The 16,680-nt window shown below is 38.6% G+C and overlaps 1 protein-coding gene across 2 annotated transcripts in view; it reads left to right on the forward strand.

Annotated features, from left to right (window-relative positions):
* Positions 1–976: 976 nt before the first annotated feature.
* Positions 977–16,680, forward strand: part of GLT1D1 (glycosyltransferase 1 domain containing 1) — a 105,371-nt gene continuing 89,667 nt past the window's right edge. Inside the window, exon 1 of one of the 2 annotated variants that reach the window (XM_074299447.1) lies at positions 977–996. In XM_074299447.1, the coding sequence (XP_074155548.1) occupies positions 992–996 (5 nt within the window). In that variant the 5' untranslated portion in view covers positions 977–991. Of the gene's footprint in view, positions 997–1,207; positions 1,392–16,680 lie in introns of those variants that run through there. The other variant, XM_074299455.1, reaches the window with a different exon arrangement.

Consider the following 16,680-nt stretch of genomic DNA (forward strand, 5'->3'; position numbering starts at 1 on the left):
ACACAATAACTCTGTGAAGTAAGTATGGGCATTGTTATCCCTTTTAAAAGTTGAGGAAACCTAGATTCCCAGGTCTTCTGATTCCAAGCTCAGCATTCTTTTCCCTTGATATACCTGGCAATAGGAATCTTCAAACTAACGCTTATATGACTCCTTGTCCAAATTTGGGATAGTAAATGGCTGGCATTTATATACCACTTTAAAGTTTACCAAGCGCCTTATGAATATCGAGATCATATTATTTCTGATCTTATTATTCTCATTTTACAGACAAGGTAACTGGCCCAGTCACTCAGCTAGTGAGTGTATAAGACTGGATTTGAATTCGTTTTCCTGACTCCAGGTCCGGTATTCTATCCATTATGCCAGTGTCCACTCTTGGGAAAATCGGGGCTCCTACTCTTGTTCTGACTAGCAGTTTCCAACTGCCCACCCAAGAAGACCCCCTACATACCACAGCAGTTTCTACCTACCCGTACCCGGAGAGAGTAACAAAGACATTTCTATGACCTTATTCTTCTGATCCCTTAATCTCACCACCTAGCTCCCTTCCAACTCCGAGAAACTGTGATTCTGAAACATTTATTAAGCGTCTACTGCATGCAGAGCACTGTACTAATTTTGTAAGGTAGGGTATTTTTAAAAGGACCTGTCTCTGTCCTCAAGAAGTTCGTATTTTTGGGGGGGAGCAGAGGTTTTCGCTTTTGTCTTTGTATCCTCAGCTCTCCTGGCACACAGGAGGCGCTCACGGAAAGAGGGCGGATGGTGAACAGGTAAGCATAGGGATGGTAAAAAGAACTGAGAGCTAGCAACTGAGCAGCAGAAAACCCCCGGGAAGGAGAGATTACTTCTGGGAAGTGGGGGTGGGCCATGTCAAAGCCTGCTGGTGAATCTGAATACCAGTTAGCTGCAGATGCTCCTCTGCCCTCCTCCTTTCTTCATCTCGTCTTGTCCTGGCACCAGGGGCCGCTCGTGCTCTCTGAGATGCTCCATGAGGTGGGAGCATCCCCGGCTCACCTCTCGTAGCCTCTCCTTTCTCCCCTCTCCCCCCCCTCCCATTCTTCCTCATTGGTACCGGCCGCGCCCGCGGATGGAGGGGCTCGAGCAGAGTCAGAGGTAGACCCAGGGAGGGATCGCGCCCTCCCCTCAGTCCCACCGCGCTCGTGTCTCCTATCCCAAGCCGGCCGGGTGAGGGGCTTCTCAGGCCGGGGGCGGAGCCTGGCTGGAGGCGGGGCTAGGGCCGGGGCTGGGGGCGGCGCTGGGAGCCTAAGCCTCTGCCGAGCCGGTCCATGGCCTGGGTAGCTTGTGTCCCCGGCTGGCACCATGCGGATCCTCTTCCTGGCCGTGCTGCGGCCGCACACCGGCAACGCCGTGACGGCTGCGCGGATCCGGTACGTGCGGGGAGGCACGGGGGCCGGAGGGGGGAGGAAGAGGAGGAGGAGGAGGAGGGAGAGGAGGAGGATGCGCAGCGCAATTCAGCCCGGCTCTGCAGCCCGGCTTTAGTCCCCAGGGCCCGGGAGGCCCGGCTCCCGCCTGGGCGCGGTAGGGAGGGCCCCCGGAGCTCCACTGAGGACCCTTGTTGCCGTCCCTTAATGTGCTTTGTGCCTTCCTGCTGCTGAGAAGCCAACCCCTCTACTCCATATATCCTTTCTCCCATTAACACTCCCTCTCCAAAATGCACCCTCCCTCCCCATTAATGACTTCTGCTCTCCTCTATTAACATTCCCTTACTCCCGTTTATATACCTTCTCCCATTAATGCACCCTCCCCAAGCCCACTGATGTTCCTTGTGCCTTCCTGCCTTTGGGGCACCTAATCTGCCCCTTATATGTCCTTTCTCAAATTAATGCCTTCTCCACCGCCCATTGATGTATCTCCCTTTATTAATGAAGACATCTTTTCCCTCTAATTCTTCATCCTTCTCCCATTGCCTCATATAAATTTTTCTCATTCGTGAACCCCTCCCCTTCTTAAAAGTATACCCTTCTGTTCATTAATTTTCCTTATGCCCTCTTGTCTTTGGCGTGCTTTTCTCCAATTAATGCGCCTTTTCTTTCCAATAATGTACCTTTCCTCTCCAATTAATATACCTTATGCCCTGCTACCACTGATATGTTCTCTCCCCATATGGCCTTCCCTTTTGCACTTAAGGTTCTTTAACTTACTCCCTAAAAACAGGCTCTTCTCTCCTCCAGTAATGTATTCTACTTACCCCTGCTCATTAATATACCTTATGCCCTCCCCCATTAATATACCCTTCCTCCCATTAATATACCCTTCTCCCATCAAGACCTCCTCCACAATAATATACCTCTCTTCTCAGGTATGTGCATTCTCCCCTGCTGCCATTAATATGCCCTCAGCAACTATTATTACTTTCCTCCCATTAATATTCCTTGTCCTTATGAATGCACCTTCCTCCCTTCAAAAATGCATCCTCCACCCAACCCATTAATATTCCTTATCTTCTCCCCCTCATTCCTTAGGATGATTCCTCCCGCCTTTAATATCCTTTCAACCCTCCTTTAATAAGCCTGCCCTCCTCTTAAAAGTCCCTTTATCCCATTAAAATACCTTCCCTTTATCATGCTCCTTTCCCCACTCTATCTCTTAATGCATTCTTAATTTGGGTCAATTCAACTTCATTCAAGAAAAAGAGACTGCTAGGAAACCAGGAAGACCTTGGTCCAAATTCTGTCTAGTTGTGTGGGACTAGTACTTATCTCTCTCAAATCCTAGGTCTAGGCAATTTTTCATATCAATAAATTCCAGAGAAAGTGCCAGCTTTAGAAGAAGGTCTCTGGGCTGGGCTGTCTTTCTGTCTCTCTTCTCCCCCTCTCCCCTTCCCTCGTCTCTCTCTCTCTCTCTCTCTCTCTCTCTCTCTCTCTCTCTCTCTCTCTCTCTCTCTCTCTCTCTCTCTCTCTCTCTCTCTCTCTCTCTCTCTCTCTCTCAGTACTAGGCGATATAATGAATAAAGCCTGGACCGGAAAGAATCATTTTCCTGAGTCCATATCCTTCCTTAGCCACTTAGCAGTGTCCTTAGATAAGTCACATAACTCTACTTGCCTCAGTTTTCTCATTTGTAAAATGAGCTGAAGAGGAAAATAGCAAACCACTCCAGTATTTTTTGCCAAAACTACCACAAATGGTGTTAAGCAGAGGCAGACATGACTGAAATAACTGAACAACAACATTAGCAAAATGTATATATCTATCAAAAGTAAGTTCTATGAGGGTAAGGGCTATTTCCTTTTTTCTTCATCTTTCCAAGGTCTAGCATTGCTCCTGGAAAATGTAACTCTTAAGAAATGTTTGTTGATTGATCAGGTGAGCCTGATGGATTCTAGAAGGTCTGATCTTAAAATTAATTAATTATTAATAAATAATTCAGTATATTTATTGTGTGACTGGCATTTTTCTATAAGAACACAAGAGCCATTAATTTTTTTTTTTTTAAAGTATGTTACACTGAAAACTGCAGTAATATCATGGTCTTACTTATCTTTTTGTATTCCTTTTTGAACTTCTCTTTTACTTTTTGATTCTGTGGTTTGTCAACATTTATATATATATATATATATATATATATATATATATATATATATATATATATATATATGTATATATTTGTCTCTCCTCTTCTAGTAGCATGGGCATTCCTGTGTAGCAAGTAGGGGTGGTGATACAAAGACAAAAACAAAGAATTAGGGGCAGCTAGTGTATAGGCCAGCCCTGGAATCTGAAGGATCTGAGTTCAAAAGTGACCTCAGATGTTTACTAGCTGTATGACCCTAGACTAGTCACTTAATCCCAATTGCCTCACAAAAGGGAAAACAAAACAAAACAAAACAAAAAGAAAGAATTAGTTCCTATCATAAAATTAGGGTGTGTTCTGCTGGACTTCCAGTAGTGTATTTGCTTGCTTTCCTTTTGGGGTGGGCTGTGTATAGATTTAGAGTTGAGAGGGATCTTAAAGTGCAACCTTATCATATTATTGAGGAAACTGTGACCCTGAGAGAAGTGACTTGTTCCGGGTCTTTGTTGTTTATTTGTTGTTCCTTCTTGTAGAGGACCCTAAATCCTGGAGGTGATGTCTTGATATGCAAATGATTTGATTTAGGTGTGGGAGGGCTATGTAACGTCACCTGCTTCACTTTTCCCTCCAGAAATATCTAGGTCCTGTGGCTAGACCCGGAGGACTGAAGATAGGCTGGATGAAATGGGAGATCTTGGCCTTTTTAAATTAAGTTTTGTCTCAGTTTGATCGAGTTGTGATCTGGTTGATCGAGGCAACACACTTTGGGTGTTTTAGGCTAGTGATTGAGTCAAAGAATGGCCTCTTTTTACCTGGTCAAAGAAGATCTTCTGGTTTCTGAGATAACAGAAACAATTCCTATTTATATTCACTATGAGTCTCTCTGAGACAAACCATGATCAATTTGGGCTTGGCCAATCAATGAGAGTCTGAGTGATTTGAGTTTAAGGTATGGTCTTCTGGAAAAAAATTTAGTCATTTAACCCTAAGATATGTTAGTTGGTTTGAGAATTCAACAAAACAAAACCCAAATATATTACATTTCTTTGGGCAGAACACCCATGGTAAGGGTATGATACCCTATGTGGACCGAAGGAAGAGAGGGGAAAAAAAGAAGAGAGAGGAAAAAAAGAGAGATAGAGACAGATGGAGAGGCAAAGAGAGAGACAGAGAGAAAGGAAGAAAAGAAAGGAAAGGAAAGAGTTGTGTTGCCCAATTGACCAATTCCAATTGGCTCCTCAGTTGGGGCACAGAGGAGGTTGCTTGTCCTTCATCCTCAAAGAGGACCATCTGGTATGGGATGTCATGACATGCAAATGAGTTGGATCTAAGTGAGGGAGGGCTGTGCAAGGTCACCTGCCTCACTTTCCCCTCCAGAACCATCTGGGTCCTGTGGGCAGACATAGATCTGGAGGACTGGAGATGGCTCTAGATGTAATGGGAGATTGGAGCCTTTTAAGGTGAAGGTCTTTAACAGATCTCAGTTTGCCTGAGGCAATGCCCAAGCAACTTTTTAGAATGGTGATTGAGACCAGAAATGGCCTCTTTTATCTAGTCCAAAAACAAAGCAAACAAATCTTCTCAGGATCACATGGCTTGTAAATAGGATAATTGGGATTTGAACCCTGGTCTCTTCCAAATTCAGCATTCTACTCACCAAAAGATGACATTTCTTAGAGAGGAAGCATATATAGTTACAGAAATACAAACTATATACAAAGTAATTTCAACCCTCTACCTGCCTTTCTATGTCTTACTCTTATAGAATCTTGTGAGGGAAAAGTTTTTTTTTGCAAGATCATAGACTCTGAACTTGCAATTCTTAGTTTCTAGAATTGAAAGGGTGACTAGAGACCTTCTAGTTAGTGGGCTTATCAAGAAACATTCTTAAATGTTTACTATGTTCCATGCATTGTATTTGCATTATAAAGAAAGGTTAAATGATAGACTCCATGCTCAGGAAGCTCATAATTTTAACAGAGAAGATAACACATACTAATAATGTACAAACTAGATCAACTATATGTTGGAATACACAGGAGAGCTGCTGAAATACATAGGAGCCATTTGACAGTGGCTGCTTGGAGATTTAACCCAGAATGGTTCTCCTCTTGTGAGAGGATGATACAAGAAGGCTGAGAGGCTGTTGTGTTGTCTGACCTCTCCTCTTCCCTCTGCCTCCAATTTATCTCAATCCTATAGTCTGCAACACCTATGTCAGCAAAGACTGCTTTGCAGCTCCTTCAGATGTTATGATTCATAGCTGTGGAGGCTCTCAGAGAATTGACCTGTCCCTTAACTATGATATGCAAACTATATACAACTATATGCAAACAAGACAGAAGGGATGAATTAGAAATAACAAAGGGAAGGCACTACAGTCTAGAAGCTCTGGGAAAGACTTGTAAAAGATGGGATTTTAGCTGAACCTTGAAGGAGAGAAGTCAGGAGGTAGATATGAAGAGGGAGAGCATTCCAGACATGGAAAATGGTCAGTGAAAATTCTCAAAGCTGAGAGATGGGGGTCTTGCTTGGGTAACAGTCAGGACTCCAGTGTCCCTGGATTGCAGAGTTCATATTGAGATGTAAAGTGTAAGAGTACTGAAAAGACAGTTAAGGGCAGCTTATGAAAGGCTTTGATTGTCAAATATAGAAGATTTTATATTTGATTCTGAATGTGATAGGGAGCCACTGGAATTTATAAGGGAGGAAGGGTAACCTGGCTGACTCCTGCTTTTGGAAAATATCTGAGTGGAGGATGGATTGGAATGGGGAGACCAAAGGAACAGACAGACAGGTACAACAAGAACCAGGAGAGAAGAGAGTTCTAAAAACCTAGAAAAAATTAGTTTTAAGGACAAGGAGGGAGATCTACCGTGTGAAAAGCTGTAGTGATGTTAGTAAGGATGAAGACTGAGAAAAGGCTATGTGGTTTGTTAGTGGAGAGATCACTGATAACTTTGGAAGGAACAGTTTTGGTTGAATGATGAGGTTATAAGCTAGACTGTAGAATTCAAGGTGAGAGTGAGTGGCCACATTCTATAGGAGGGTGTAGTCCTTGCTCAAGTTCATACAGTAGATTTGCCTAGATTCAAAATTATAGGTAAGAGCTGATGTAAATAAAGTTAATTTATAAATAATACTGACACCACAAATTTTGCATCAAAGTAGTGACACAGTGGAAAGAGCACTAGAGTGGAGTGAGACTCATCTTCCCATGTTCAAATCTGGTCCCAGACAATGACTAGCTGTGTGATTGTGGAAAAGTCACTTAATTCTGTTTGTCTCAGTTTTCTCATCTGTAAAATGAGCTGGAGAAGGAAATGGCGAATCACTCCAGTATCTTTACTGAGAAAATCCCAAATGGGGTTAGAAAGAATTAGACATGACTGAAAAAAACTGCTGAATATACACAGAACAGGAGTATTTAAGCCTTTTTTTTTTTTTTTTTTTTTTTTGAATCATGGACCTTTTTGGCAGCAAGCAAACATAAAGCATTATCATTACTTATAAAATTCTCTAGTGCAGTTAAATAATATTATTTTCCTAATATTAATACTTGGCTTTAGAATAAAATATTTAATCTTAAAAATCTCTTAAAATTATTTTTGTTTTACATTGAAGTTGATTGTGACCTATTTTAGGAAGGAAAATTTTATTCAACAACAACAACAAAGTATTTCACAAAAGTTCCAAGGATATCCATCTAAAGCTTGTGAAATAATTATAAAGTTTAATCTGGAATATATCATTATTATAACTTATTACAACATCCCTGTGAGGCAATATGTTGTAGTGGAAAGATCCCAGGTCTTAAGAGTAAGAAAGCTGAGATCGAAAATTGTTTTGGCTATTTAATTATATGTCATTGGGCACACCAGTGAGAACTGTCAAATATCAGAGCTTCAGTTTTTAGAGACTAGTGAGGAAAAACATCTAATATAGACCTCTACTCTGGAGACATGTGGCATAGTCTAGTGGGTAGAGAGCTGCAGTTTCTGACCACTGTCTAGCTAGTTGTGTGTTCTTGGGCAAATTGCTTAGCGTTTCCGTGAGCCTGTCACTTTATCCATGAAATGAGAGGCTCCTAAAAGCCCTTGCAGCTCAAAATCTAATCCTCTAATCTTGTAGCAGGTATAGTGCAGGATACTGGGAATCTAAAGGCAAACATGAAACCACTTGTACCTTCAGGAATTTTACTTCTATGTGGAAGAAAAATGTATATGGATATAAGTATATACAAAATAGGTATAAGGTAACTTTTGGGTAAAGAGTATAAGGTGGTGCCATAGTGGATAGAGTGCTAGGCCTGGAGTTAGGAAAACTCATCCTCCTGAGTTCAAATCCAGTTTCAGAGATGTATTAGCTATGTGATTCTAGGCAAGCAACTTAATCATTTTTGCTTCAGCCTACTCATCTGTAAAGTGAGCTGGAGGGGCAGCTAGGTGGCTCAGTGGATAGAGCACCAGCCTTGAATTCAGGAGGACCTGAGTTCAAATATGGTCTCAGGCACTTAACACTTCCTAGCTGTGTGACCTTGGGCAAGTCACTTAATCCCAGCCTCAGGGGAAAAACAAAAACAAAAAAAAAAAAAAACCAGTGAGCTGGAGAAGGAAATGGCAAACCACTCAGTGTCTTTGCTCAGAAAACCCCAGATGGTATCACAAAGAGTTGAATGTATTTGAGCAACAATAAAACTTTTGGATGAAAGCACCACTTGCTGAAATAATCAGTAGACACCTTAAGCAGAAAGTGGCCAAAAACTTTTGGTGAAGAATATCAACATTCTGTATTTTAGGCACAAGGTTGTCAGAAGCAAATTTTTTTAAAATTTTTGTTAATTGTTAATTATTTTAACAATATTTAAATATTTAATTATTTAAAATTGTTCATTAATTGAACATTAATCTAGATTCAAACATTGTTTTGCATAAGTCAGAGAGAGGTGTTCAAACTGGCAGAACTCCTCTCTTGCTCTCCAACATGCTCTTGAACCCTAGTCATTTTGGACTCTGCTATGCCCCATTAGTGAGAATAATGAATTCTCTGAAGTGGTCACATGTATTCAAGTTCAAAGTATTTGAAGAAGTTGTAATGTATGGAAAGTATGGTAATTGGTTCTAGCCCAGTGGAAATGTATTGTAAATTTGAATAATCTCCCCATTTCAAGGGGATTCATTATGGGAACCTAACTCAACATTTAGAGGAATAATAATCATGCTAATGATAGCCACATTCACATTGCATTTTAAGGTTTGCAAAGCACTTAATCTCAGTTGTTCTTCACAACAAACCTGGTGCTACTATACACATTTCATAAATGAGGAAACTAAGGTTGAGAAGTTATGTGACATGTCCAAAATCATAAGACTAGTAAACAAATATTATTTGAGAAATGATTTGAATTCAGAGCTTCCTGATTTTAGAACTTTGTCATTCATTGATTATACAACATGGGAGATACTGGCACAAGACTGCCCAACATGGCGTACCCTCATCAGAGAAGAGGCTGTGCTCTATGAATGAAGTAGAATGGAAGTAGCTCAAAAGAAACTTGAGATGAGCAAATTTAAAAAATCCATCCCAAGTATTCACATAGACTATTTGTGCCAGATCTGCGGTAGAGCATTTTGAGCTCTTATTGCTCTGATCAGCCACAGTCAGACACACTGTAACTTGTCTAACAAAGTGATGTCTTTTTGGTCCTCTTTGAGAAGGAAGGACAGCAACAGCCTCCATTTTTCTCTTTGAGTGGATCAGTCAAGCCCCACCTGCCTCTGGTTGGCCTACCCTTTAATTTACTTTAAAGGAGGAGCCCTTCCTGTAGTTGACTTGGAGAATGGGAAAGAGCTTATTGTTCTGGAACTGATAATTAAAGAAAGATTGATAATGGATTAATGGTTGCTTAATATTTTTGTAAGAGCTTATATGAGAGGAGGTTTTGCTTCTACACTTTTAAATAAACTAGGGATTCTAAGCTTTCATAGTTAAGATATATTTAAACATGATGGACAGCCTAAGTAAAAGCATATATATAGATGGGAGGACTGTGTATCATAAATCATTCAACAAGTCAAGTTACATCAACTAGCATTGAGTTTTATTATGTACCATACTAAGTGGACAATGACACAGTAAATAAGAGTGCTGAGCCTGGAGCTAAGAATGAATCATCTTCCTGAGTTCAAATGTGACCTCAGACACTAGCTGTATGACCCTGGATGAGTCACTTAACACTATTTGCCTCAGTTTCCTCATCTGTAAAATAAACCGGAGAAGGAAATAGCAAAACCACTCTAGAATCTTTGCCAAGAAAACTATAAATGGGGTCAGTGAAGAAAGAGTAAGACAGGACTGAACAACTACTGTACTAAATTCACATTCTAATGAAGGAGCCGTAGTGCAAAAGTCTGTATTCACAATATAACTGAGAAGCAATTTAGAAAGAAGATACTAGCAATGGTAGTGATGAGAAGAAGGGGCTGTTGTGGGAAAAACAGCAAAAAGATGTTTTTCTGACTATCCTGTAGAAGGGAAGTAATTTATAATGAAGGAATAAGCCTGAAATATTGGTTGAAACCAGTATGTGAAGGACTTTAAAATGCCAAACAGAAGAGTTTGTATTTGATGTAACTGGAACTATTCAAGTTTATTGAGTAATAAAGTGATAGAGTTACACCTATCTTTAGGAAATGTGACTGGCAGATAAGGGAGGATGATTTGGAGAGAGACCTCTCTGGATTTCAGTTTCTTCAACTTCTAAATATTAGTTCAGACTAGATCATTATTTATAAGTATCCATCTCTCTGAGTACGTGATATGAGATGTTGGTCTAAATCTAATATCTGTCAGATTGCTTTCTAGTTTCCCTAGGAAGTTTTTATAGTGAGTCTTTAATCCCAGTAGTTGGGGATGATGTGCTACAATGTCTAGTGTTCTGTTTGTTAACAGAAAGGAAAGACATCTCTTTTACTAAATGTTGTCCCTATTTGACCTAAGTTTTTGTTTTCTTCTTTGTTGTTGTTAATTAAATATTTTGTTCTTTTGGTTCTATTGTCTTCACTAAGCATTAGTTCATTTTTCTCTAAATTTCTCATTTTCAATTTCCCTGTGGCACAATAATATTCTTTCATGTTTTTATTGTAGCTTTATGGGAAATGGTTCGTAGCCATTCTGTTAAGTATATACACAATTTATTTCCAGCATTTTAAATTTGAATACCATTCTATTTTCCCCAATACATATAAAGATATTTTAAAATATTCATTTTCTGGTGAAACTGTGTTTTAAATTTTCTCCTTCCCTCCTTTACCTTCCCCTTTCCTAGAATAGCAAACAATTTGATATAGGTTAAATATGTGCATCCTGTTATTTCCAGCATTTTGTTACTACAAATGGGGCTTCCATGAGTAGTTTAGTAAATGTTTGGCTCTTCTGTCTGTCATTGTCGTCTTGAGGAATAAACCTAAACCTAATAGAATTGCAGGGTTAAAGAGTATGAGAGTTTTTAGTTACCTATTTCCAATATTTTCCCCACATATTTTGAATCATTTAAAAAATGAATTAGTGTGCTTGTTTTCTCACAATGGGTTGGTTGCTTATTTCTTCTCCAATTTTCAATGTCTTGGTTACTTGGGGTGAACACTCCTAAAATCCTTGCCCACTTATTTGGGAGTCAGCTCTAATTTGCTACAGGAGACAATTGTAAAGTTGTACATCTCAGAAATCTAATTTGTAGCCATTGCTAAAAAATTCAGGCTTAATTTTTTTTTTTTGTTTTGCTTATTGTCTAGACATAAAATTTAAAAATTTAGATTAAGTATAAAAGTATGCATGCATTTTTTTCCTCCTGGGAAAGCCCAATTGTTAAACATTTACCAGCACACCTATCTAATGCTCATTAAACATTTTTAGGAAATTTAGGGAACTAAGACTTCCCTAAGTTTCCCTAGAGTGTGAATCCTTCATCACTCTACTGCAGACCTGGTGATTGTAAGATAATAATAATAATACTTTATAGGGCTTTAATTTTTGTCTAATGCTTTATATCTCATTTGAGCTTCACAACATCCCTACTTATCTCTTGTGCTCCTTGAACTCTTTTCTATTCTTTACATTCTAATTCTTCAGGAGATAGAACACCTGATTTAAAGTCAGGAAGGCAGGTGTTCAGATTTGTCCTCTGAGACTTACAAGCTATGTGAGCCCACTTTTTTTTTTTTTTTCCTCTAATTGCCTCATCTCTAAATTGGCACCTGCCTCCTAGGACTGTTGTGAGGTGCAAATGATATTAATTGTAAAAAAAGCACAGTGAGAGAAAAACCCAAGATTTCATTTCATCTTTTGTCTCTTCCTTTCCAGAACTAAGCTACAACTTAATCTCCAAATGAGGAAGGGAAAAAATCTTGGATCTCCCCAATATTTATTATTTAATAACCATTTATCTCAAGAAGTACTTGTTGGATTGATTTAATAAGAACATTTCTCCCTAGCATACTACAATTGCAGTGTTGGAGCTTAAAAAAACTTTGAATTGCAATGCGTTTGCATTAGATAAATGATTAGAAAGAACCTGAATTAGAAAACTGGGTTTTCCTTTCTGCCTCTAACACTGTGTGACTGTGGCCAGATATCCTTCTCTATCTTTTTTTTTTTTCTGCATCTATAAAATGAGGAGATTCAACTCATTCATTCATTGGCTATTTACCTAGCTCCCATGAAATACAGGCTTGTATACTAGGCCCAAGTGAGGGAGGTACTTAACATACTTGCATTTTCATCTTAAGTATTTTCTTTCTTCCAATATAGAAGAAACCCATTTTCCGCTTATTAGATGGTCTTCAAGACAGGCTATGGCTGCAAAATTCAGCCCCTTTCTGGCTGACTTTGTCAGAATTCCTATTTAGACCCTGAGTGGCTTCTCGGTACCTGTGGGATTTTGAGGTTCTGTGACTTGGAACTGGGTCCTCTTTTCACTATCTCTGGATATTATCCACCTCCTTGGAAATAGAGTTGGAATGAAAAGGAACCAGAGTAAATTATAGGATTAAGAAGAAATAAAGATCTCATTTCCACCAGAGAAGCAGAGTTCAGTTGTGGAGGAGGCACAAATGTCTTACATAAATTTGAGAGAGAGCATTGGTTTAACAGTTGGTGAGGCCTGGATTCAAACATTAGCTCTGCTAATTACTACTTGTGTCATCTTTGGCAAGGTGGTTGGACTAGGTGACCTCAAAGGTCTTTTCTGATCTCATGAAAGTTTTGTCTATTTGAAAGTACATAGTGGATGATTACTAACTAAACTAAACCCAGGTCCTCAGGGGGAGGACCGTGGTGAGGAAGGGATTTAGCCCTTTTGGTGATTGCATAAGAGTTAAGTGTTTAGGAACCATGAAATAACTTTCCTTTTAAAATAATGCTTTATATGTAACAAATAGTTGACTCAAATGATAGGAATGAAAAGAAACAAACCATCCCTTTAAGATTCTGGAGTAAATGTCCAACTCTGAAAAGAGCATTAGATGAGGAATCAGATATATGATCTCCATCCTAGGTTTTATTGGGAGTTGGAGGTGGTGATATGGTTTGTAACTTCATCTTTCTGAACCCCAGTGCCTTTATCTTAGTAGTGAGGGGCCGAGGTTGACCATCTGTAAGCACTCTTCCAGCATGAAGTTTTTATAACTATCATTAAAATGCTGGAAAATATGAAAACGTCAAAAGATTTTTAGTAGAGATTGCTGAAGGGAAGGTGAGTACAATTTTGGGAGACGGGGCCATTATGCTTGCAGTTATCTTTGAGAAGAAAGATCATTAAATGCAGAAAATAGTAACCTTTTATTCTGCCTGCCCAGAAGACAGACTTCGATAGGTATTTTTAAAATGTAAAGCATTTCTAGGATTAATAGATCCAAAGAAGTCAATGGTCAGAAATTGATGGAAAGAGTAGAGCATAAGAAGTGAATTTAAAGACCATCCCCTAATATATTCCATTCTTTTTTAGGAGGCAAAGTAGTTTTGTGGTATTGTTATTCTTTTTTTTTTTTTTTTAAGAAAAAATACATGCATACTTTATTTTTTTATTAATTATTATTTTTAATACACATTGCTTTATGAATAATGTTGGGAGAGAAAAATCAGAACAAAAGGGAAAAAAAACATAGGAGAAAAAAGGAAGCAGAAAAAAGAAGTGAACATAGCATGTTGATTTACATTCAATGTCTTTAGTTCTTTTTCTGGATATGTTGTGCCACAGTTCTCTTTTATTGTTCTGCCTCAGTTTTCCTAATTGGTCCTGTCTCAGTTTCCTAAATTGTTCTGCCTCAATCCCCTTAGTTGCAAACTCCACCTCCTGTTCATTAAGACTGGTATAACTCAGAGGAAATGAATTATCAGTGTGTAAACTCAAGATAAGACTATCTTAGATACCTACTTGACATCTTTACTTCTATTTTTTCAGACATCCTGTCTCTAGCCAGACACTTTCTTACCTCCCAGTTTATTAGAATTTATGGTCCTACCCCCCAACCTGTCAGAACCTGATTAATGGTTCCTGCTTGGAGATTCCTGATCACCAGAGTTTGGACTCCACCCTCCTGTCTTTGTTAGCTACTGTGTATGAATGTCATTGAGAACTCACATTCTATGCTGGATGCTGGATTCTGGGAGACCATAGTCTCATTCAGCCCTGGAACCAAACCATGGATCCATTTTGTCCCAATAAATCTCTCCCTTTCAAATAAAATATTAAAAACTCTCTAATCTCTATCTTGCCTCAGTCTCTCTGGCATTACAGATGCAGATGGTATTTTCTGTCCAAAGTCTATTGGGATTGCCTTGGATCATTGAACCACTGAGAAGAACCAAGTTCATAATTGATCATCACACATTCTTACTGTTATTGTATACAATGTATTCTTGCTTCTGTTTGTTTTTCACAGCATCAATTCGTGTAAATCTTTGGCCTTTCTAAAATCAGCTTATTCATCATTTTTTATAGAATAATAATATTCCATTAACTTCATATACTACAACTTATTCAGCCATTCCCCAATTGATGAGCATCTCTACTCATTTTCCAGTTTTTTGCCACCACAAAAAGAGCTGCTACACACATTTTTGCACATATGGGTCCTTTTCCCACCTTTATGATTTCCTTGGGATACAGGCCCAGTAATGGCACTGCTTTGTCAAAGGATATGCACTGTGTGATAGCCCTTTGGGCATAATTCTGAATTGCTCTCCAGTATGGTTGGATCATTTCATAATTCCTCCAAAATGCATTAGTGTCCCAGTTTTCCCACATTCCCTCCAACATTTATCATTATCTTTTCTTGTCATCTAATCTGAGAGGTGTGAGGTAGTACCTCAAAGTTATTTTAATTTACATTTCTCTGATCAAAAGTGGTTTAGAGCATTTTTTCATATGGCTAAAGATGACTTTAGTTTCTTCATCTGAAAATTCTCTCTTCATATCCTTTGACCATTTTTTAATTGAGGAATGATTTGTATTCTTATAAATCTAACACAGTTCTTTACATATTTTAGAAATGAAACCTTTTAATCTTATTCCTGTTGGTTATGTACTGTTATTCTTAATCATCTCACTATTACTAAGAATTTAGAAAGAAACAAAAGACAAAAAAAAAAAAAAAGTTGTTGGGATGTGTGTGTGTAGAGTTTTGTGCCTATTTCTTTAGAGGATTAAAATAACTAGACAATTACTTTTTTTTTTTTTTTCCCCCCAGGAGAAACAGTAGATGCATTTTAAATCTAAAGGAAATTGCTACCTCATTTTTCACAAAATATTAAGTATTGAAAAATAATCAGTATTTCTGAAGGAAAATTGATGGAACAATAATACAACAATGAACAATAAGCATTTGTACATGGATACTAAAAGCTTTGTTATGGATGTGCATTTTACCCAATTCTCTAAAATATAAAAGAAATAGTGGTGATACTAATAGGAATATTTTCCGGAGACCAATGAAAGAAGACTTGGGATTGCTAAAATTGAGAGGGAAAGATATGCTTTTTTTTTATGTTTAGAGAAAAAGTTCAGCTTCAGTTTTCTTCTCCTTATTTAGAATCTGAGATTCTGAGAATGATTGTTTTGAAATGTCAAATTAATGATATGGCACACAAATATGCTATTTGGACAAGTACTGGATTTGGATTTGGGGGTACATGTTCATCTGGTTATGGTGCTGTCATTAACTCACCTTGTGTGAGACTATGGAGCAGTAAGTACTTTGAGGGCTAAGAAGATACCTGTATTCATGTAAGAGACATTTATTAATTACCTACTTTATACCAAGCACTGTGCTGGGCAGTTGTGATACAGGAACAAAAATGTGGAACATGGACTTTATTGTATTTTTTAACCTCTTTCCCTTTTCATACAAATGGAGAGTAGCTCCTTTTGGGATAGTATTACCCATACGTGATAATATTATTTAGAGCACAGCTTAGCTGGAGAGCTTTGTTCAGAAATTTGAGTTGCGTTATGGGGAATAGGTTAAAAAATTTTAAAGGGGCAGATATGGCAGGAAGTCTCTGCATAATATAAGCACTGCCAGAGACAAAAGAGGAAGTCTATTGAGCTTCAAGCAAAAATTCCTTTCAAACAAGTCCTTGATAAGTCGTGAGTCTTTCTATCCAATCAATCTCAAAGGTCAGAAAATGACCTTAATGATAGTTTAGAGCCAAGCAGCCATATGGAATGGGTTTGGCTATGAACTCACTTGACTGCTCAACACTAGCTTCCTAGTGCCTGGTTCCACTTTAAAAATCCTATTGATCCAGAAGGGACTAGGATTTCATGACAAAACATGAGACATTTTAAACATTTTTTATTTTACTCTATCTATTTTAGTTTCTGGCTTGTGGGGGTGTTTGTTTCAGTTTTGGTTTTGTTGTTTGTTTTGTGTATATGTGTGACCCATTTTAGGGTTATCTTGGCATTGATGCTAGAGTGGTTTCCCATTCTCTTGATCATTTTATAGACGAGGAAGCTGAGAAAAACACAGTGGTTTGCCTAGGATTATACAGTTAGTGTCTAAGGCCAGATTTAAATTTATGAAGATGAGTTTTCCTGATACCAAACCCAGCACTCTATCTACTGTGTCACCTAGCAGCTCATT

This window comes from Sminthopsis crassicaudata, chromosome 1, assembly GCF_048593235.1.
Source record: "Sminthopsis crassicaudata isolate SCR6 chromosome 1, ASM4859323v1, whole genome shotgun sequence".
Taxonomy (NCBI): domain Eukaryota; kingdom Metazoa; phylum Chordata; class Mammalia; order Dasyuromorphia; family Dasyuridae; genus Sminthopsis; species Sminthopsis crassicaudata.